At 57.6% G+C, this 20,952-nt stretch overlaps 1 protein-coding gene across 1 annotated transcript; it reads right to left on the reverse strand.

Annotated features, from left to right (window-relative positions):
* Positions 1–8,694: 8,694 nt before the first annotated feature.
* On the reverse strand, positions 8,695–15,779 carry LOC306810129 (carbonic anhydrase 15-like). Its single transcript, XM_079322291.1, has 8 exons — positions 15,434–15,779; positions 13,879–13,914; positions 11,720–11,890; positions 11,276–11,436; positions 10,516–10,608; positions 10,169–10,235; positions 9,801–9,967; positions 8,695–9,143 (listed from the first exon to the last, which is right to left on the reverse strand). The coding sequence occupies exons 1-8, from the start codon at positions 15,498–15,500 to the stop codon at positions 8,925–8,927; spliced, it is 981 nt and encodes a 326-aa protein (XP_079178417.1). The 5' UTR covers positions 15,501–15,779; the 3' UTR covers positions 8,695–8,924.
* Between the last annotated feature and the right edge of the window lie 5,173 nt (positions 15,780–20,952).

Genomic DNA, 20,952 nt, shown 5'->3' on the forward strand with positions numbered 1-20,952 from the left:
TCCCTGTCTCTGTGTCCTTCCACTGCGCTCGCTCCCCACGCGCTGCCTGGCCCAGCCCGGTGCCACCAGGGTGGAGGGTGGGATGGGAACACGAATATATGCACACACATTCATATTGCAGGGCTTCTGTGAAGCTTTTGCTCAACCCTGGGGACCCCAGTGAAAGCCCCTGGCATCGCCAAGACCAGGGAATGAGCAGCCTGGGGCGCTGCCTGCACTAAGCCCCCATGCACTGCTTGAAGACGTGGCTATGGCTGTGCCATCCTTGGCCCTTGCTCACTGGTCTCTGCATGCCAGGTGCCTTGCAGGCACATGTGGCCTGTGATGGAGGCATGGCCAGTGATGTCCTTTTGCCTGGCCTGGCTCTGTCCCCCTTTCTCAGTCACCACTGTGTTTCCCAGAATGGGGGTCCCATTAAGCCAGTTAAGCACAAGCACCAGCCTGTCCATCACACCCTGTGCCACTACAACCTGGACTCTTGCATGCCACATGCCCTATCCTCATCCCTAGCACAGCTCTGGGGAAGTTTCCCTGCAGCTCTGCCCATGGAAGGACTGACAGACTTGGCTGTGCTGAAAGCACCAGTGCTCTGCTCTTGTCACCCCATCAGGGCAGCCAGGAGTCACACCAGGGACAAGGACAGGGACACAGCCATGCTGTGTGCAGTTCTGGGGGATGTGTCCCTCACCAGTCTCTTGGGAAAGGGGGGATGGCCCCACCACATCCCCCTCCCCAGGCTGTGCCTGTGGAGTGCCTTGTTCCACCAGGCTTTGGGTTGCCATATGTCCCTGCAAATGTCTTCTTTGGACACAGAATCATAGAACTCTAGAATGGGATGGGTTGGAAGGGACCATTAAAAGTCATTGAGTCCAAGCTCCCTGGAGTGAACAGGGACATCAACCAGACCAGGTTGCTCAGAGCCCCTTTCAGCCTGACCTTGAATCTTTCTAGGAATGGGACATCTGCAGCTTCCCTCAGCTACCTGTTTCAACACCTCACCACTCTTGCAGTTCTAAATTCTTAGTCTTAACAAGCCTAAATTGATCCTTCTTTAGTTAAGAAACATTATCTCTTGCCCTACTGCATCAGGGCCTGCTAAAAATCTGTCTTCATCTTTCCTATAAGCCCTCTTCGAGTATTGAAAGGCTGCTTTAAGGTCTTGCCAGAGCCTTCTCCTCTCCAGGCTAAAAGTCTCAACTCTCCCACCTTTTCCTCATAGGTGCTCCAGTGCTCTGAGATCTTTGTGGCCTCCTCTAGACTAACCCAAACTGGTCCATGTCCTTTTAATGTTGTGGGATTCAGAGCTGGACACAGGACTGCAGGTGGGGCTCACCAGAGTACAGGGAGAGAATCCCCTCCCTCAAACCACTGCCCTCACTGCTTTTGATGCAGTCCAGGATATGTCTGGCCTTTTGGGCTGCAGGTGCACATTGCCAGGTTGTTATCCTCAAATCCTTTGCAGCAGAACTGTTGTCAATTTCCTTGTGCCCCAGCCTGTATTGATAGGAGAGCACAGTGCCCCTTCCATCCTGCTTTTTGTCAGGGAGCTGGCAGCAGCCCTGACCCCAGCTGAGCTGCCAAAAGGCACCTCATGTTCCAAAACAACTTCATTGGTTTTAATCCTGCTTTATCCTCCTCCTGAGATGGGCAGAGGAGGCCTTGCCATGGAACAGCTCTATGCACAGGGCAAGCTTCCCTTCTCATCACCCTGCTCAGGGGGTCAGTCACAATGTCCCTTCCCGTGTGTGGGGTGACATGATCATGGTTTTCCCAGGAAATCCCAAGTCCCATTGCTACAGATCAAATCCATGTGCTGGCCAGAGCTCTGAGCTACTGCTGGCCTCAAGGAAGGAGCCAGCAGCAGGATGTTCAGCTGGCATTGGCACCAGGGAAAAGAAGGAAGGGCAGACAATGGAGAGATCTGTCCCACTGTGTTTCAATATGAGCTTCTTTAACACAGTTTCCTGAGCAGAGAGTTCCCACTGTGGCAGAGGTGCAGCTCCTGGGGGGCTTCTGGGCTATGGCAGGTGGTCCTGAAGGTGAGGGTCCCTGCAGCACAGCCACAGCCATGCATCCATTCCAACTCACTGCTGGGGAATGTGAGCCCAGAGATGGCAGCAGCTCCTCCACACTGCCACTGATCCCCTTCCTTGCTCAAGCAAGGTTATTTCCTGGCAAACCCCTGCCTTTGGCATCTCCTCCCCAGCCTTGTGGTGCTGCCAGGAGAGCTGCTGCCTGGGACTCTGCCAGCCAGAAATGCCCCAGTGACTGAGACCTGCTGCCAGGAAGGATGTTCACATCTTTTCCACTGCAAAGATCGAACCTCAATAATTACCAATTCCAGCAGCTGTTGAATCACCTTAGTAGTGGTTGAGGCTGCAGTGAATGGCAGGTAACACAGGACCCCCCATTCCAGCTGTGCTGCCAGATTTAACCCTGAGAAATGCCACATTTCTGGTGAGGGATCCTGAGATTCATCTTGACACTTCCTGAGTAAAGCCCATTCCATGGTCACAAGACATCAGCCCCAGATTTCTTGTGCTCAATTTGGGGCATGAGCTGGGGTCTCGCTTCAGCTCAGGTCCGTGTGGGCAGAGCACAGGCACATCTCTAACTCAGGAGGCAGGAAACCTCACTAATTATTGATTAAAAGATTTTGCTAAATCTTTTCCATAAGCAACAACTGCCAAGAAAAAAGCCTGATAAATTATAGATCAGTGGCCCTGGTCCCTCCAGGGCTCCCATCCTCCCCCGCTGCCTGCAACTTGGCAAATTCCCAGCCAGAGTTTCACCCTTAACAAGCCTTCAACAGGGCCAGAGAGTCTCAGCTGGGAATTACAGAGGGATACAGGGCCTGATCCATCCTCTGGCAGGGAGGGAAGCAGTGCCTGGGAAGAGCAATCTGGATCCACTCCTGCACCACCCTCGCTGGGGGTGTCTGGTGAGCAAATGTGCTGAACAGAACCGAAACCTCCCTCCCCTTCCCAGCTGCAGCTCCTGCTCTCACTCTGCCGGCTCCTGCACTGCAATTTTAACAGTCATTTATTTTCTCATTTTCCCAGCTTGCCAGTAATTTTAAAATGAGGGGGATCTAATTTAGTAAATGAGATGCTTCAGGAAAGCTTTAATTAGCTGCAAAAGAAGCAGTGGATCCCATGAAGAGTTGGAACTTGGTGAGAACTGCTCTGCCAGGCTGAGGCTCATAACTGGGGGCTTAACAAGGCTTTCAGGAGCCATTTGATAAACCCTGGGGATTTGGACACCTTGAGCTTGGGGACATCCCACAGCTGAGAACAGTGAGGGATGCAGAAATGTAGGCAAAGGAGTGTGGGACCAGGGGAGCTCTTGCAACCCTTGCTCCCAAACCACTGCCAAAAACCTCGAGCATAAAGCTCTGCTCTGGCTCCCAAACCCTCCCTGGGTCCTCTCCACGATGACCACCTCCGGCCACATTTCTGCCCCAAAAAACAGCCCTGATCTGCTTTTTTTTATTGCACATCACTGGGTGATTTCCCCAGGCCAGGCAAGCCCCAACGGGTGATACCAGGAGGAGGTGGGGTCTGTTTTAGTGGGGACGTGGCAGGAGCGGGGGGAGCGCACCTGGAGCTGATGAAACGCCTCGCCTGGAGGGACACGGGCGGCGTGGCACAGCGGGACAGGAGGGGACAGCTCCGCCTGCCCAGCGCAGCTGCGACCAGCCGCCATCCTGGGGACGGCGGGGCTGAAACTCGAAAGCAAGAGCAGGGTCCCAGAATAGTGGGGGAGTGGAGCAGAGCCAGACCCACCGGGACAGCAGTGGGAGGATGGCACATGTCCCCTCGCCTTGGTGCTACAGCTGTGCCAAGCCCGGGTGACACCCAGAGCCTCTGCAGGGGGTGCAAGCTGCTGCCGGTTCCTGCAGCCCACCCTGCCATACCCTCTGCTCACACCGCCCTCTTCTCCGAAGGGCTTGGGGACAGGCTGTGCAGAGCCCAGGCTGTGCCACGCCAGCACTGCGCCCTGTTTTCCCCCAGCCGTGCAGCTGTGTGGCAGTGGGGCATCCCCTGGCTAAATTTAGTCCTCACCCACTACAGCCCCCAATCAGAAATTCAAAAGAGCGCCCCAAAAAAGGAAGAGAAACCGTCTCCAGTGGGTGCTGACGTGTGAAGGCGAGTGAGCGCCACGTCGACCGGGCCCTGAGATGGAGGCAGCTCTGTGCCCCTGCCTTGCTGGGCTCCCACCGTGGGGGCATCACCTTGTGGGACATCAGCCCCTGAGAGGGGGAAGCATGGTGCTGCCCAAAATTGGCAGCGTGGGTGGTGCTGGACCAGGGACCCGCTGGGGGCTGGTGCCAAGGCTGTGCCAAGACTCTGTGCCATAGCAGGGTACGTGTCCCCAGGCCAGGGTCACCCCTCCTGTCCCTGGAGGGTCCCTGACAGGGCCCAGGGGGGTCTTGCCTGACAGGGTAGTGCCTGCCCTGGTGTGGGATGTTCCATCTGCTGTACACATGCACACACACGTGTGTGCACACACATTGCACATGTATGTGCAGGTATGTGCACACACACCCCCTCCAGTGATCCCAGTGCATCCAGGGCCCAGGCTGGCCATCACTGACCTGTGGGATTTGAGGCCAGGGAAGACCCTGGCACTGCTCACATTTTGGCCTTGTCTCCCTGTGCCACCACCACAGGGGACCAGCCTGAACAGCTTCCTGCTGCTACCCTGCTTTCAGGTCACCCTGAATTTACTTACTCATTTATTGAATTAAACTAATCAGTCCCTGCCTGCTGCCAAGGCAGCCTCTTCTCTGGGGTCATCCCCGAGTCTGACCTGTTGCAGGGTACAGGGGCAGCTTCCAGGTCCAAAAAGTATGAGGCAGGTTTCCCCATACTTTGAAATAAAACACAGGTTATAAATTAATAAAATATATGTCATAAATTAATAAAATACAGTATATAAATAAAAAAATACAAGTAATGGATGACAAAATACTATCAAATACCCCTGGGCAGCCCTGGGTCAAAGCCCGAGTTGGAGACAGCCAGAGAGAGCAAGACCAAGGCTTATTGCCCTGTAATTAAAAGAGAATTAAATGAAATAAATAAATGTTTCAGGCTGGTGTGGTCGAAAACACAACCTAAGCATTCAAGCCCATTTGTGAAGACGAGAGAAATCATTTGCATAACTGTGTCAAAACAGCAACTGCCAAGGCTCACAGCTGGCAGGAAGGTACCCCCTTGCTGGGGGTTATTTAGATGTGTATGAAACCACACCAGAGTCAGGGGGAGAGCCCAGTAAACAGCCCCGAAATGCCTGGGCTTGTAAGCAGATTGTAAACAAGCTGAAAAGACTCAAAAAAATAAACATCTTACAGCTGTTTCAAAATATTTATTATCTCAATTTTATTGTGGTAGTAAAATATAATTCCCAGGAGAACCTCAGCCTGGTCTGGGGACTCAGCAAACCCTTGTTTTCTCTTGTATTTGAGGTAAACAGGTGCTGATCCCCAGCCAGGTGTGCTGGAGAAAGGTTTGGTCACAGGGCTGGTGCCCCCTATCTGGAGAAACGTGGTCATTGAATTGCAGACCTTGTTATGACTCCCTGGGTAGGACTTACTAGTTTAATGTTAAGACATTTCTAGGTAGGGAACAGTGGTGACATGGTGACAACAAGGTGGTGGCAGTGGTGGCTGAGTGCTGTGATGGGGGTGGCTGCCAGGGTCCTTACCAGGCCCTTGGGAGGGAGCAGAAGCATTAGGCTCACCCAGTAAGGGAGGACTTTTAACCAAATTTGCCTTTCTCCCTCTCCAGAGCCAGGGTGGGCAGAGCAGACAGCATGAGTGGGAGTGGAGGAGAACATGGGGTGCACTCCAGGGCTGGACCCTGCACCCAGTGCTTGTGATGCTCAGGGACACGGCTGGACCTGCCAGTGTCAGTATGACCTTTTACAACTTTTCCATCCCTAAGGCTTCTGGGTTCCTACCCCAGCCAGTGACACCATCAGCACAGCTCCCCATCCTGTGCACATGCTGCTGGCCCCACAGCAGAGCCACAGCCCTTTCCTCTTCCTCTGCAACCACCGCAGGGAAAAACCACCAGGTTTAAACATTTCTGCCATGTTTTGGGCACTTTTGGCCAGACCCCCGGGCTGACTGTGGGCAGGGGGTGCTGATGCACATCACAGCCCCCCAGCTGAGCCAGGCTCACTCACAGGCAGCTGTTTTGACCGCAGTTTGGAAATAGCCCTTGCTAAAATTACTGCCCGCCAAAACTGAGAGCCCGCCAAAACCGAGAGCCCGCTTCGGCCAAACATCAGCTGGCAGCCAGGAATAGCCTGGCCTTGCCACGCTCTGCTGCCTTGGCACAAACTTGCCAGCACGTGCACCCTGAGCACGGGTCCTGGCAGGGCAATAGGAAAAGCTGGGTTTGGGCCCAGTTCAGCAGTGGCTCATGGGAGGGGTGCATTGCCATGCTCCTTCCCCGGCAGCCCGGCATTCCCTGCAGAGGCAAATTTTGGGTCCCAGCAGGGCTGCCCAGTGTGTGCTGAGCCTTTGGGGTGGTTTTGGTGTCCAGCTGTACAGAGGGTCTCTGCTGCCAGACCCTGCCTGGTGCCACTACTGTCCTCTGCTGGGGACACCACAGCCAGCCAGGATAGGTCTCCCAGGTGATGGGGACCCTGTGGAGCGCCTGTTCCCAGAGCTACTGCCCAACTTTTGGGTCTCCTGTGCCTTTGGCAGCCACAGCCTGTGCCTGCCATGGTTCCCCTTGGCAGCTCCACTGCCTTGGTGCCCCTCACACCCTGGCCTGGGGGGCTGCACCCATTTGAGGCTCACCATGGCTGGCTGGGCCCTCCATTCTCCCAGCTGGGGCTGGGCACACCCTGGGCTGGACATGGGAATGTGTCTGGGGCAGCTGCCCTGTGGCCTTTGGGCACACAGAGGTGGAACTGGGCAGTGCATCTGGGAATGGTGGGACGTGGATGGACATGAGTGAACAGGCAGAATGGAGAACATGGGAACATGGAGGGGCAGGAAACACAGGGAAGGACTTGATGGGACATGGGAGGAAGAGAGGGCACAGCAGAGGGGATAGTAGGGCAGAGGGAACATAGGAACACTGAGGCCAGGGACGTAAAGAGACAGGGTACAATGGCATCTGGACGTGGGGGACAGTGGCAAGAGGCCAGGGAGCCAGTGGCACAGGGGACATGGGCTGGGGGAATGGGGACACAGGGGACAGTTATATGAAGACACAAGGGACAGGAGCAGAAGAACATGGGGCACAGGGGCATGAGGACACAGGGGACAAGAACATATGGAGTAGAGGCAGAGGGGAAAACTGAATGAGGAGAAAAAGGAATGGGGAACAGGACTCAGGGGACAAGGGCCCAAGGACACAAAAAACAAAACTGCCCCAAGGACATGGGAAACGGACACAGGGAGAGGCAGGACACAGAGACACAGACACACAACACGTGATGAGCGTGGCAATGGCAGAGACAGGGACACAAGAACAAGGGACACAGGGACACGAGGCACAGGCACACGGGGCAGTGTCAGGGATGGGACAGGAGCACATCCAGCGGTGCCAGGGATGGGACAGGAGCACACGGGGCAGTGTCAGGGATGGGACAGGAGCACATCCAGCGGTGCCAGGGATGGGACAGGAGCATATCCAGCGGTGCCAGGGATGGGACAGGAGCACACGGGGCAGTGTCAGGGATGGGACAGGAGCACAGGTGGCAGTGTCAGGGAGGGGACAGGAGCACATCCAGCGGTGTCAGGGATGGGACAGGAGCACATCCAGCGGTGTCGGGACCGTGCTGGTGCCCGCTCCCGTGCGGAGGGCGCCCCCTGGCGGCGACCAATCCGCTGCGGGGCCTCTCCGTGCGCGTGCCCGCGGCGCCCCCGCGCGTCCGGCGTGTCCCCGTGCCCCTGTGTCTGTCCCCCTGTGTCCCCCTGTGTCCCCGTGTCCCTGTGTCCCCGTGTCCCTGTGTCCCCCTGTGTCCCTGTGTCCCGGTGTCCCCATGTCCCCGTGTCCCCGCGTCTCGCGGCTCCAGCCTTCAGCTCCCGGGGGCTCACAGAGCCATCCCGGCCCAGGGATCTGCCACTGGGCCCCCCCACTCACGGCGAGCCTCTGGCAGCGCGGGCTTTCCTCCGGAGCCTTGCCAGGGGATGCTCGGCACCCACCGGGGCTGGGGGCTGCAGCTCGGCACTGGCAGAAATGATGGAAAACCTCAGCCTGCTCCGCTCTTCTCCCACGTAACGGCCTGTGCTCCTCAGCCATAATTTAGGAGAAGATGGGAACATGCCTGGAGCTCCAGTACATTAATTATGAACCACCCGACTCACACAGCCCTGCCCCGGCAGCGCCGGCGGCTGCAGTTATTCCTGCCAGCACAGAATGAGCTTGTGGAGAGATCCCTGTGTCCTGCACAAGGGCACTGCAGGTGCTGTGTTCCAGGGACACCCCCATCCCTCCAGGAGCCAGCCCCAGGAAAGCAGGGCAGCGTCTGCAGCACAGGGCCTGCGTGGATCCTGAGCCAGGGCTGGGGTTTGGCTCTTTCCTTCCTGCCTGCACCACACAGGGGATATCCCTGAAAGGACCCAGACACCACCCCCAGCTCCCTCCCCACTGACCCCACAGTGCCATGCCCAGCACATGCCCCAGATGGCAAAGGGACAGAGCCAGCAAAACAGAGGCAGCAACCCAGGACGAGGACCTTGGCTTTATTCCAGTCAATACAGCATCCCCCTGCCAGCAGCTCCGACTGCTCATCTACAGGGGCATCCCAGGACAGCCTGGGCTTGCAGGAATTCACCTCTGCAGAGATGCTCATAAAATCCTCACCCAGCCAAGGTTTCAACGTGCTTTTTTTCATTATTTCCCATTTCCCATTAACAAGATGCATCACCTCCATCTCCACTGCAGCAGGGCCAGACTCTATGGAGCTGGTGAGAAGAGGCTGAGCAGGGCCAGGAGGAGCAGGGGTGAGAGGAGCTGGTGGTGGCCCCCGTGCAGGGACCCAGTGCTGGCTGTGGCCCCCCGGGAGGCAAAGATCTTCCTGCTGCGGAGGGGCTGCGGCGGGCGGAAGTTGTTGATCATTTTTAGGAGCATGGATCCCTCGAGTGGGAAGTGGAGGGTGCTGACAAATGCCTTCAGCTGTGAAGGGAGAGAGGGAGGCTGGGCAGCTGCATTGCCAGGCACCCCAGGCCCCTGCCTACTGTCATCCTGTCTCACACTGCCCCACTGCCAGTGGCACAGGACCCTTGGCATGGCCCCACACCAGTGGGTGTCCTCCCACCACTCCCCACTGCTCTTCTGAAGCCAGACCCATAGGTAAGCACAGAGGCAGGTCCTTACAAGGATTAGGTCTTGAGTTTTAAAGGAGCTAATTGTGTTTTGGTGAGTGGCTAACCCATGACTCCCTCAAGAAAACACATCTGCTAAGATGCTTGAGCAGCAGAGCATTCCATCCATCCATCCATCCATCCATCCATCCATCCATCCATCCATCCATCCATCCATCCATTCCCTAGGAATCTCTACTGACCCTCAATGGACTCACTCCCATTTCTCTTTCTGAATGCCAAGGCCAGGCTGGAGAGCAGTATGGATGGGATTTCTTCCCACTGGCAGGAGGCCACATCTGCATTACCCAACCTTCATAAAATGAATTAATTGCCAAGTTGCCAGGAGCATTATTATAGAGATGACTTTCCCTGTGCTCTTGCTCAAGGGTCAGGAAGGACAAGCAGAGAGGTCACCCTGGGGCTCCAGCCTTTCATGTGCTGGCAGTGGGGCTGCACAGGGCAGTACCTGCTCCCTGCCGATCTCCACGGGCTCCTCAAACACCGTCCAGAGCACGGCCTGGCTGCAGTCGGGGGTGGTGAGGGAGCCCTGGTAGCGGTAGTAGCCCGAGAGCCGGCCGGGGCGCGGCAGCAGCGTGCTCAGCTGGAACGTGGAGGCCAAATCCACAGAGTCCCCTGTGGGGCAGGACGGGGCCACTCAGCCTGTCCCCTGCCAGGGGTGGGGGGGGGACAGCGGGGCCACCCCCATCGGTTTCCCCGCGGCAGATGAACCCAGGGACTGGCAGGTTCCCCCACCCAACACACTGGGATTCATCCCTGCCCTCCCACAGCAGGGTCTCCCCATTCCTGCCCTGCCCCGATGAGGAGGCGGCTCACCAGCATGGGAGACATTCCTCAGCCCTGCCACGATGGTGTTGTAGTTGGTGTTAGTGGTTTCAGAGACCTGTGTATGGGGAAAATGAGTGGTTGAAGTCAGGCAGAGCCTGAGCAGGGCAGAGCTGGGTCGTCCTGTCCGGCCAAGCAGCCACAGGCACAGCCAGTCCTGCCTCATGTTACTGCAGAGCAGTGGGGAAGAGTTCCCAGCTAGCCCTCTCTTGCACAGCCAGGGGGTTCCCCAGCCTCTACCAGCCTTCCTGCCCCTTCCCACTCCCTCAGGACACCGCACAACGCTCACCCAGCTGCACCACCAGCACCCAGTTTCTAGAGGGCCCCTGCAGACCCACCTGGAAGAAGAAGCCGAGGACAGCCAGCCCACTGGGGTGCCCCTTGGCCTCTGCCAGTGTCTGGTACTTGGCATTCATGTGGACAATGTGCATCTGAGGAAAGCACAGAGTCAGGTATGCACAGCTGCCCCCAGCCAACACCCTGGCAGCAGGACATGCTGCTATGGATCCTTCCAGCCAGCTTGGGATGGGTAGACTCTGAGTCAGCCTCTCCCAGTAAAGCCCTTCTGGTCCCATTGGCACTTCTGTGGGGTGGGTGCTCAGAGGATCAAAGCACCCCAAAGAAGCAAGCATCCTTTGAAGGGTGTGCAAAAGGGGGCCAGCAGTCCCGGGGTGCTCGCCAGACATAAAACATAAATTCTGCTTTCCTCTGGCAGATAATGAATATTTTAGAGGTGCAGAGCCTCTTTCATCCAGAAGGATCCCAATGTGCTTGGCACAGCATGCTCCTGCTTGCTCTCACTTGCATTCACTAACTCAGTGTGTGGTCCCAGCAGGGCACAGAGCCCCCCAAACCCCACTGAGTGCCTTGGACAAAGCAGCTTGGGCCATGCATGATAAAGAAACCCCTCAAGCCTCACATCAAGTGCTTTTGCACCACCCAGGTGCCTGTGCAGGAGCACAGTTGAACCCACCAGTGCCGAGTCACAGAACCCAGTCGCCTGTTTCACAGCAGCCTGGGATGCCCCTGCATCACCCCTTCCCACTCCACCAAGGGCTTTTATGGCTCAGAATGTGACGGGAGGTTTTTCTCACATACCTCCATGGGGAGCTGGCGCCCATCGAGGGTGTGCTCAGAACCATTCTGGGCCGGGCTGCCCCAGTGGAAGTGGAGCTGGATCGCGCGGTACCTGCCCGGGAGGCCCCCGCCACTGATGGCAATGTGCTCAGAGGCCGACTCACTCGCCAGGGTCAGCATCACTGCAAGGGCAGCAGGACAGGGGGAGGGGGCTTAGGATGGGGAACAGCCCTGGCACAGCTCCTTCTCCCCCAGCTTCACCCCAGCACTAATACTAATGTGCATGGGATCCTGCAGCACCCGGGAGTGGGCCAGAGCCAAGTCCCCGTCAGGATGGTGATGGGAGAACTGGGACAGGAGAAGGTGCCCAGGAAACCAGGACAGGGGAAGGTGCCCAGGAAACTGGGACAGGGGAAGGTGCCCAGGAAACTGGGACAGGGGAAGGTGCCCAGCCTCAGCACTCACCTGTGTGCCCGTTGTTTGTCAGCCTCCACTTGCCAGGGGGAGCCTGGTCGTACCCCTCGAAGAGGATGTCCCCAAGGCCACCGTCCCGCTGCAGCCGGCGCCTGTCGATGTTCACGGGGGACTGCTTGTCGCCACCACACGTGGCTTTCAGCTCCTTCCAGTGGCTGGGCCCTGCAGAGGAGGAGCAGGGGCACCACGGGCAGCCACTGAACCACCACTGCCCCCAGGGGGGGACACCAGGCCAGGGGTGGCTCTGTCCCCAACCAGCCCCGCTGTCCCTGCCAGCCCGGCCGTGCTCTCTCTCATCCCATGGGAACTGCTCTGCTGCCCGGCTAAGTTTCCTTCCTATTGATGAGCAGGGGGTTATTGCAGCCTCATCTATAATTCAGCAGGATTTCCTCGAGGGGCCAGGGGCTATATTTAGCCTGGCAGCATCGTCCACATTGACGCTGGTGAAGGGCAGGCTTTTCTCCCTGCCCCTTCTGCCCGTTCCTGGGTTTTAGCATGTTTAACCTACTCATGCTGGTTCTGTCCAGCTGTGACAGGTGACAGTGCAACCTGGCCACACAACTCATCCTACAAAGCAAATTCTACAGGCCAAATCCTACACAGCTTCCAGAGTGACCACACGATGCCCATCAGCAGCTCCTGGAGTGGGGGGGTCACCATGGCAGGAGCTGAGTGAGGACACAGCAGTGCTGGCAGGTGACAGGACCTGCTGCAAACCCACAGTGCTGTCTGGGGGTGTGAGCAGCCATGGCTGCCACCACGGCCAGACCACAAAACCAACCCATATATGCAGCTTGTCTCCATCACCCAGCATCATCTCCTCTTGCAACACCTGTGGCAGCCCACAGCTGTAGGATGTAGCCAGCCATGCATCCTGCTGTTCACTGCTCCAGTGTGGCTGCCATAGCACCCCACTCCTCCTCGTGGTGCAGCCCAGGACAGAGGTGTCAGCACTGGGCACTGCCAGTATCTGGGCTCAGTCTCAGCCAGGGAACAGGAGCTCCCTCAGTGTTTCCAGCCCTGTCCTCCTGGAACAGCTCCATTCCCAGGGGAGCTCAGCCCATCCCAGCAGACACCCTTGGCTCTTCTCACACACATCATGGCTGGGCCACCTTTGCCTACAGCCAGGGTTTGGTGAACTGTTCCCCCAGCAGTGCCCCATGGTTCAGCTCTGATGTGTGCCTTCCTCTTGGGCAGACAAAACCACAGACACTTTTAGGCTGTATCCCACCTCCTGAGCCCAGCAGGGTTTACCCCTGGCCCTTACCCTCTATGTTCTCTTCTCATTACTTCAGGCAACTTTTGCCTGGAAGCCCTGGGAGCTGCAGCCTGGCTGTGCCACCATCCCACCAGGTTCCTGGCACAGTGTAACTGGGTGGCCCCACAGAGTACCAGGTGCCTTCAATCATGGGCCATTCCACGGCTCCAGCTCTCCAGCCGCCTCCCGCCGGCCCCTGTCCCTGCCCAAACCGGCCCTGGCTGCCAGCCCGGCAGCGCTGAACCGGGTCAGACCCAGCCTTGCTCCGACAGGGATGAGCGGAGCCCAGCAACCCACCCACTGGCCACAGGGCATGGAAACACAACAGCCATAAAACAGTTGGGCTGTAACAGCTGATTAAATGCTTGATGATCTTTAATTAACCTTTTACAAGCTATTTGTAATTTGTATGTTTTGAGACAAAGTGCCCCCAGCCATGCTTCCCTCCCCATCCAGGCAGGGCTCTGCCTGTTCTAAGGGACCTGTCCTTCCTCAGTCGGGCCCCTGGACCCCCAGTCCTCCTTGCTGCCTGCACTGCACTGGGTTTCTAATAGAGTATTTTAAAGGCTCTACTTAATCTGTTTCAGGTGGAAAGGGGAAAGCTAGTGCTGCCCCAGGAGACCCAGACCTGGCTGAGATGAGTGTGGGGCTGGGTTGCTCCAAGAGACTCAGGTGTTTGTTGAGTCTCTACAGCAACATCCCCAAAAGTGAAGCTCCTCTAACCAACCATTCCCCCATTTGTGTCACACAGGGGGATTTGCCCTTTTCCATGCCACACTCCCCACTGGGCCTTGCTGATGCTGCCCAGGGTGCTCTCAGCTGGGCACTGTGGGGAGACACGAGGGTCTGAGCCCTGCCCAGCCCCAACACACCCGCACTTGGCACCACTCACCGCACTGGGGGTCCTGTGAGTCATAACACCACTGTCCTGCGGGAGAAAGGAGAGCTCAGGCAGGTGATGGAGACAGACACCCTTCCCCAAACCCACCTTCGGCCATGCCCAACCCCCCCACAATGAGGACACCCCCAGTGCAGCCCGGGGTCCCGCCAACACTTGTGTTCATCACAGTTATTTTTGGCGCTAGTGTTTTCACACCCTCCCTGCCTCCCCCAGACGCTTCACAGGGAAACCTCCCTCAGCATCGCTGCTCCAAGGCAGCCAAACCTCACTGCTCGCTGTGCTCCTTCCCCAGCTCTTGTGGGGCCATCTCCCCTTACCCATCCTGGGGAGCCCCTGACCCCACAGCGGGGGGAAGCTGCGGGAGCCGAGGGGGGCTGCAGGAGCCGGGGGGAGGTCGGCAGCGCTGCCCTGTGCCCCGCGTGGCTGGGCTGGCTGCAGGCGGCTGCAGCGGAGGGCGGTGGGCAGGCCCGAGCCCACGCTGTGGGGGTGGTGGCCGGTCCCGTCACTCAGGGCACCTCAGCCGGAGCTGCCAGCTCCCACCAGCGCCGGGGTGGCTGTGGGTACCACGGGCTGTGCTGGAGCAGCAGGTGCGGGGACACCGAGGGGATGCCGAGGGAGCTGGTGCCCTGCTCCCGCTCTGCACACCCACCCGGGGCCATCAGCTCTGCGGAGAGAGAGAGCGCACCCCTTCCCTCCGCTCCCCGTTCTGCTCCGGGCAGGAGGCACAGAGCAGCCCGGTGCTGCCCGGGCCCAGCCCCCGTGAACGGTGCCCGCTGCGGGCGAGCGGCCGTGCCAGCGGGCCGGCTGCAGGCGAGCCCAGCCCCGCGACCGTGCCAGCCACAGCCGCTCGGACCAGCAGGACAAAGGCAGCCCTGCCAGCCTCCACCTGTGCTGCTCAAGGCCCCAGTCTGAGGCACTGCATCCAAGGTCTCGCTGCTGTGGTACAGGAGACACCAGCCCCAGAGGAGAGCTGGGAGCGGGACCCTGCAGGCGGGACTCCGACGGTCCCAGAGCAGGGATCTTGGGGTCCCAGTGCAAGCAGAACTCCTGGGGAATCCTCAGCTCTGCACGCAGCAGCCCTCGAGCATCCTCCGGCCGGAGCCAAGGTAGCGCTGGGCGCCCCCAGCCTAGCCGGGATGCAGGTGAGCCCCCAGCGCCTCGCCCGGGACGCAGCGCCGCTCGCTCACAGGTTTCGTCCTCTTTGGTGTTTCCCGATGGTGCAGGTCTGTGGGGTGGATGGGCTGAAGCCCAAGACCCCACTGCCCCAAGGGGGCCCTCCACCAGCTCCTGCCAGCACAGACAGCCCCAGGGCTGAGACCTCCCGAGCCCAGCGGCGCTCAGGGCCACCAGCAGCGGGAGGGGGTGGTGGGAGGGCAGGAAGGCTCCTGGGACAGACTAGGTCCCCCAGACCCTGTTACCACCCCCTCAGCGCCCATCACCCCTGGACACGTGGGAAGGGAATGGAAGAAGCGGCGCCCCCCAAGCCCCCCAACCCCTCGCCCGCGACCCCTCCAGCCGCGGGACCCTCGGCCCCGCCACAGCTCACCTCCCGCGGCCGCTCGCACGACGAGGGGCAGTGTCAGGAAAGTTATGCCGAGCCCGGTGGGGCTCATGGTGGCGGGGGGCAGCGGGGGGACCCCCGCACCTCCCCGTCCCGTCTCGTCCCTCCGCAGTGCGCCCGGTGCTGAGCTGGGGCGGGCGGCAGTGCTGGAAGCGCCCGCAGCCCGGGAGATGCTCGGCTCCAGCCTGGGCTCTGCTCTTACATATTCATCACCCGGGCTGAGTTTTTAACTCCTCGGCTGCTAGGAGGGAGCGGGAAGAGCCCGGCCCCCGGCCAGCCCCCCGCCCCGCAGGGTCCCTGCCCGCGGTGACAGGGACGGGCGGGCAGCGGGGGCTGGCGGAGCCCACGGGCGCTGCGCTGCCCGCCCCGCTCCCCGCCGGCACCGCACCGCTCTCCATCCCCAAAGCTGGAGGTGGGCAGATCCCTGCTGTGCCCCATCCCGCCCCCGCACAGTGCGTGGGACTACAGATGGACTGCAGGGGCCTGCCAGGACGCGGAATGGGCTGGGGACAGCATCTTTGGCCCATCCCCTCCCCATTCCTTGCAGACACAGGCTGTGGGACATACCCTCCCCCCAGCTTTGGGAGCTCCCCAGACAGCAGGGGGTCCTGCATCTCCCATGTCTGAGCGTGGTGTTTCCCACTTGACGAAGGACAGGTCTTGCCATGGGGTCCCACACACCACACCCAACACATGCCTGCAAGCGCAGGCCCCTCTCTGGACAAAGCCCAGCGAGCTCCTTCTGGAAGCCCCATCCTTGGAGCCCAGATGGCCTCCACAGCCACACCACGGGGCACCCTCAGTCCCTGCAGCCACCAAAGAGCCCCACAGTGCTGGGGCAGGATCCAGCCCTTTCCTCCCCAGCAGGCACAAGGTTGCAGTGGCTCACGCTCTCCCATCCACGGGGCATTGGCTGGCCAGTGCAGGGGGGCAGTGCTGGGGCACAAGCCTTGCGCACCCATCTGAGCATCACCAGAGCCCAGTGCAGGCATCCTGTGCTGATGGAGGCAGCTGTTCAGCTCCTGAGCACAGAGCGAGCATATGCCATCCCATTGCACCTGTCTAGGCAGGTCCCACAGGAGCCAGGATCTCAGCAGGTAGGAAGGAGGTGAGAACACAGGAATGTGGTGCTATCACCTTCTCCTTAAATATCCATGCCACCCTCATGCAGCAGAGGAAAGGAGGCCAAGGGGCCCAGCCTGCAGCTCCCCTCCCGGCACTTGGCCCTGGCCTGGAGCACCGGTGAGTCGCTGCCAGGATGAACAAACGCGGCAGCAGCGCGGGAAGGGGAACAGCCTCCTGCTGCCAGCTTGGCCAGGGATGGGCTCTGGCTCAGCAGAGCTGCTTGGCTGCCGTGTGCTACAACGGGCTCATCCTCAGCAGGGATTCTCTGGGGCACCTTCTTCCCACCCAGGCAGCAGCAGCCCCAGGCAGTGCCTGGGCAGCACTGAGCGACGTTTGTGCCCCGGTGCAGGGCACAGAGGAGGGCAGCAGCACAGGCGCTCCCTGGGCTGGGCTGGGTCTGTGCCGTGCTGACACTTGGCCCCTGCTCCAGGGATGAGGTATTCTGCAGAGGGCTGTGGGCATCCTTCCGGAGAGAGCCGCAAAGGCGGCAGGTGCGGTGCAGGGTCGCAGCAGCTCTGCTGCCGGGAAGGAGAGGAGCTGTTCTGGCACTCGTGTCAAGAACCTCCCTTGGAAACACGAGCCCACCAAGTGACCCCTCTTCCTATACACCCACTGCAGGACAGCCTATATTGCCAGGCAATGGAGGAGAAGCCCGAGACTCTTGGGGTCAGAAGATGAGACTTACTGCTCCATTTCAGGCTTCTCCAGTGGTGACTTTTAGCTAGAGGGGCAAATGCAGGGTGTGGGGCTCAGCACAGCCCTGTCAGGAAGCAGAAGCTGAGTGAGGAAGCAGTGGGATGTACAAGGCACATGGCAGTACCACAGCAATGTGCCATACCCTGCTCCCACCCAGCCCCACTGCACTGCTCCCTAGGGTGCATGGCTGCCTGCTGACACTCGTGCCAGGCAGGAACAACCTCCAGTTTCTATAGGAACCAGATCAAGCCCTGAAATTGCTGGCCTTGCTGGTGGTGGTGAGCTCACAGCTGATCCTGCAGCTTTGTGTCATCCTCATAGGGTGACACCACGTCCATCAGCCTGCTGCCACTGAGGTGGCAGGAGGTGGCAAGGTCCCCGCAGACACGTGCAGTCAGCACCAAGGGCAAGAGCCACGGTAAAGGGAACAATACCACTGAAAGATAGAAATAGTTACCTGAGCTGTAGCCATAGATTGGCTGTGGGCACAGTGTCACCCTGGTGGGAACCCTCACCACGTGCACCATCAGCAAGCCCCGTGCCAGCACACAGCAGAGGTGCCAGCACTCCTGGAGGTAAATCCTGCACTGCCACGCAGGAGCCTGGACACACAGTGACAAAACCAAGATTTGAGCATCCAGAATGTGGTTCACATCACACAGGGATGGGTGCACGAAGAGAGGCGGGCATCCAGAGAGGCAAAATTCCCCGGCAGTAAATACTCTGATCTTTGGTCCCCACGCTGAACTGGTGCTAGCCCAGAAAGAATCCGGGAGCGGGGCAGGGAGCGCAGCACAAAGGAGGCACTGTGGCTGGCAGATGCGCTCTGGCCACACGCTGCTGCACAGCCCCCTCATTCATCGCAGGCTGCCACCGCCCCGGGGACAGTGACATCTCCCCCCAGGGCCTGGCACCCCCAGGGCACTGCCAGCACTCAGCCCCGTGTCTGACACGCTGCCCTGGCCTGGCACTCCCCCAGGGCTGAGCGCCCCGGACACGCCGTGCTGGGCACAGCTGCTCATCACCCTCTCAGAAAAACACATTTTAAGCTGCTAAGAGCTCACAGCAGGAGGCTGCCCAGCAATTCCCTGCCACCGCACCGAGGGCGAACGCAGACGGCTGCCTCTGGACACTGGGGCAGGGTGGGGAGCCCCAAGAGCCGCGGCTTTGGACAATCCATGCTGCTCCCTACAGGAACTCTTCTTTCCCCAGGCAAGGGCAGGTTGTATCTGCACAGATCTCCCAGCACCAGCAGAACCCCATGGGGATCCGGGCCAGACTGAGCCCCTCCAGGAGCTGGAGCCAACATGGAGCTCTGGCTGTGCTGTCCAGGTACATTGAGCTGCTCTCTGCAGGCACAGGGAGCGGGGCTTTCCAGCAAGGAATGCACCCTGGCAGCAGGGCACGGCCCCAGCACCCACTGCAAACACTGTGAGCCCAGCAGATTGTGGAAAAACAGAGTGGGCAGCCTGGACCAGCCTCTCCACTCTGCAGAACCCCTGCCCCTGGACTCAGCAGCTTCCCAAGAATACACTGCACTTCATTTTCTTGGGTATAAATCCAAGACTTTCCTAAAATTACACTAATACAGGTGAATCCCACTGGAATCTGTACACACAGGAACACTGGCAGACTACCTGCTCAAAGTTAAATGCACCTATTGATCTTTTTGCAAGATCACATCTGAGAAGAGTGAGTTAACAAAACCCTCCTTCACAACGCTGGGGAACCACATCAATGCAGAAATCAGGAGACATTGGAACACAACATTTCTCTTACAGAACACAATTTATTTGGCATTTGGATGAAATGTTTCTCACAGCATCTTGAAAAAAAAAAAAAAAAAGAAAAAAAAAAAAAAAAAGAGAGATTAGTGCCAACCCCAAAGAAGTTAAAACAAAAACCAGTGTCACAGGGACTCAATTATTATAGTATCAAATTTAAATTCTACATGGTATTTCACAGAATATCAAAATCTTTTATACACTGCCACAGTTAAATCCAGTCACAAACCAACTACACAGGAGAAGCCTGCAAGTGCAGCGCTGGCTAAAATTATTTTCCAGAGGAAGGTAAAAAGTCTCATTCTCTCGCAGCCTCCCAGACACCCTCAGCCCAACACACAGGGATGGTGCAGCACAGCCACCTCTGCTGGCATCAGCCCTGACCCACTCAGCACTTGAGAGGCACACACTACAAAATTAAAGCTATGGGTACCGTAGCAATGCTGGCTGTTGTTAGGGGGAAGCACATCTTCACCACTGAAAGTGTCTACTCCAAGGAAACACCTATTTCACTTGGGACTAGGGAACATGAGAAGCAAACTGATTCACCTCCTCTACACTCAACTGCTCTAATTTTACAGTCCAGCTCCCGATTTGTAAGGGAAATTTAAAAGAAATTTCTGTGTATTACATGTTCCTTAGCTAGGGAGAAAAGAAAGGTTCCAGCAACTGAAAAATAGAGATGCACATCATGGTTTGTATGAGGCAACATTAAAACATCAGTGTTTTCAACTGAGAAGTCACATCTGAAAGATAAAAACACCTTGAAGTACCAGGTTCAAATTTATTTAACATGAGATGGGAAAAGAATGGTAATAATTACTGATCACAAAAAATATTTTCTCCCCAGTACTGAAACAGGCCATCACCCCATGGCACCTGTGGAGGCAGAGCAGCCACCAACTGTAAGACTCAGCCTTCAGAAAAAATGTCCACCTTCTTAATTTTTCATCTAGATCAGTGTCCTGCTGTGCACAGCTAAAGGAACAGTCTGAGCTCAAACTAAACAGGACTGAACATTACACAGACAAGCTCCTTGCACACCTGAATGATGGTGCTGATCCTGCACAACAGAACCCTGAAACATTTTAACTCTAAACTCACTCAGTACAGAGCCAGAGGCTGCTGTGAGATTGTGGATGGGCATCACTGACAAACCAGAGTGTCTGGGGCTGCTCTTAGGGAATAGCAGAGACCTCAATGTGGCACCACGGGACAGGGAAGCTGAGGAGCAGCTCTGTCCAAGGCCAAGTGCAGCCTGAGGAAAACACACCTGGGCTCACACACACTGCTGGAAACCATGTGGCAATGCCACCTCCCTGCTGGGGCTGCAGGGACACTGAGGATGCACCAGTTGCTACAAAAAACATCCAGAGATGTGAATGGCAGTGGGAGAAATCAATGCAGAAAGTAACTCCAAAGATCTCATCCATCTAATGGCAATCAAACCACAGAGGTTTTCCTTGGGCAAGCACCAACTCTCTGTCATCAGCACACAGGACAATCTGCCTACCAGTCACCCTGACAAGGGCAAAGGATGTTTGCTGAGGAGTCAACTGCTGTCAAGAAAACTTAACTCTTCCCCAGGTGGTTCAGCAGTCTGAGTAGTTGGGACATTTTCTGCTACAAAAGCTCTTACTCCAAGAGAAAGTACTCAATGTGGAAAAGCTACATTAAAAGGGGGGAAAAAAAAGAGACAATTTTATTGCCAAATTAGAAGCTCACTGAGAGGTAAATGAGCTGTACTTAGTGAGCTGCTCCATTCAAGGCAGAATTTCCCTTGTTTACAGTTAAGATGAAGAAGGATAGGGGAAAAACAGAGAAAATAGCAGCCTCCTGCCAATATACAAATGGGAAAGGCTCAGAAGCAATGGGGAAAATATCACACTGAGGCTTCTA

This window comes from Erithacus rubecula (assembly GCF_903797595.1).
Source record: "Erithacus rubecula genome assembly, chromosome: 19".
NCBI classification, from domain to species: domain Eukaryota; kingdom Metazoa; phylum Chordata; class Aves; order Passeriformes; family Muscicapidae; genus Erithacus; species Erithacus rubecula.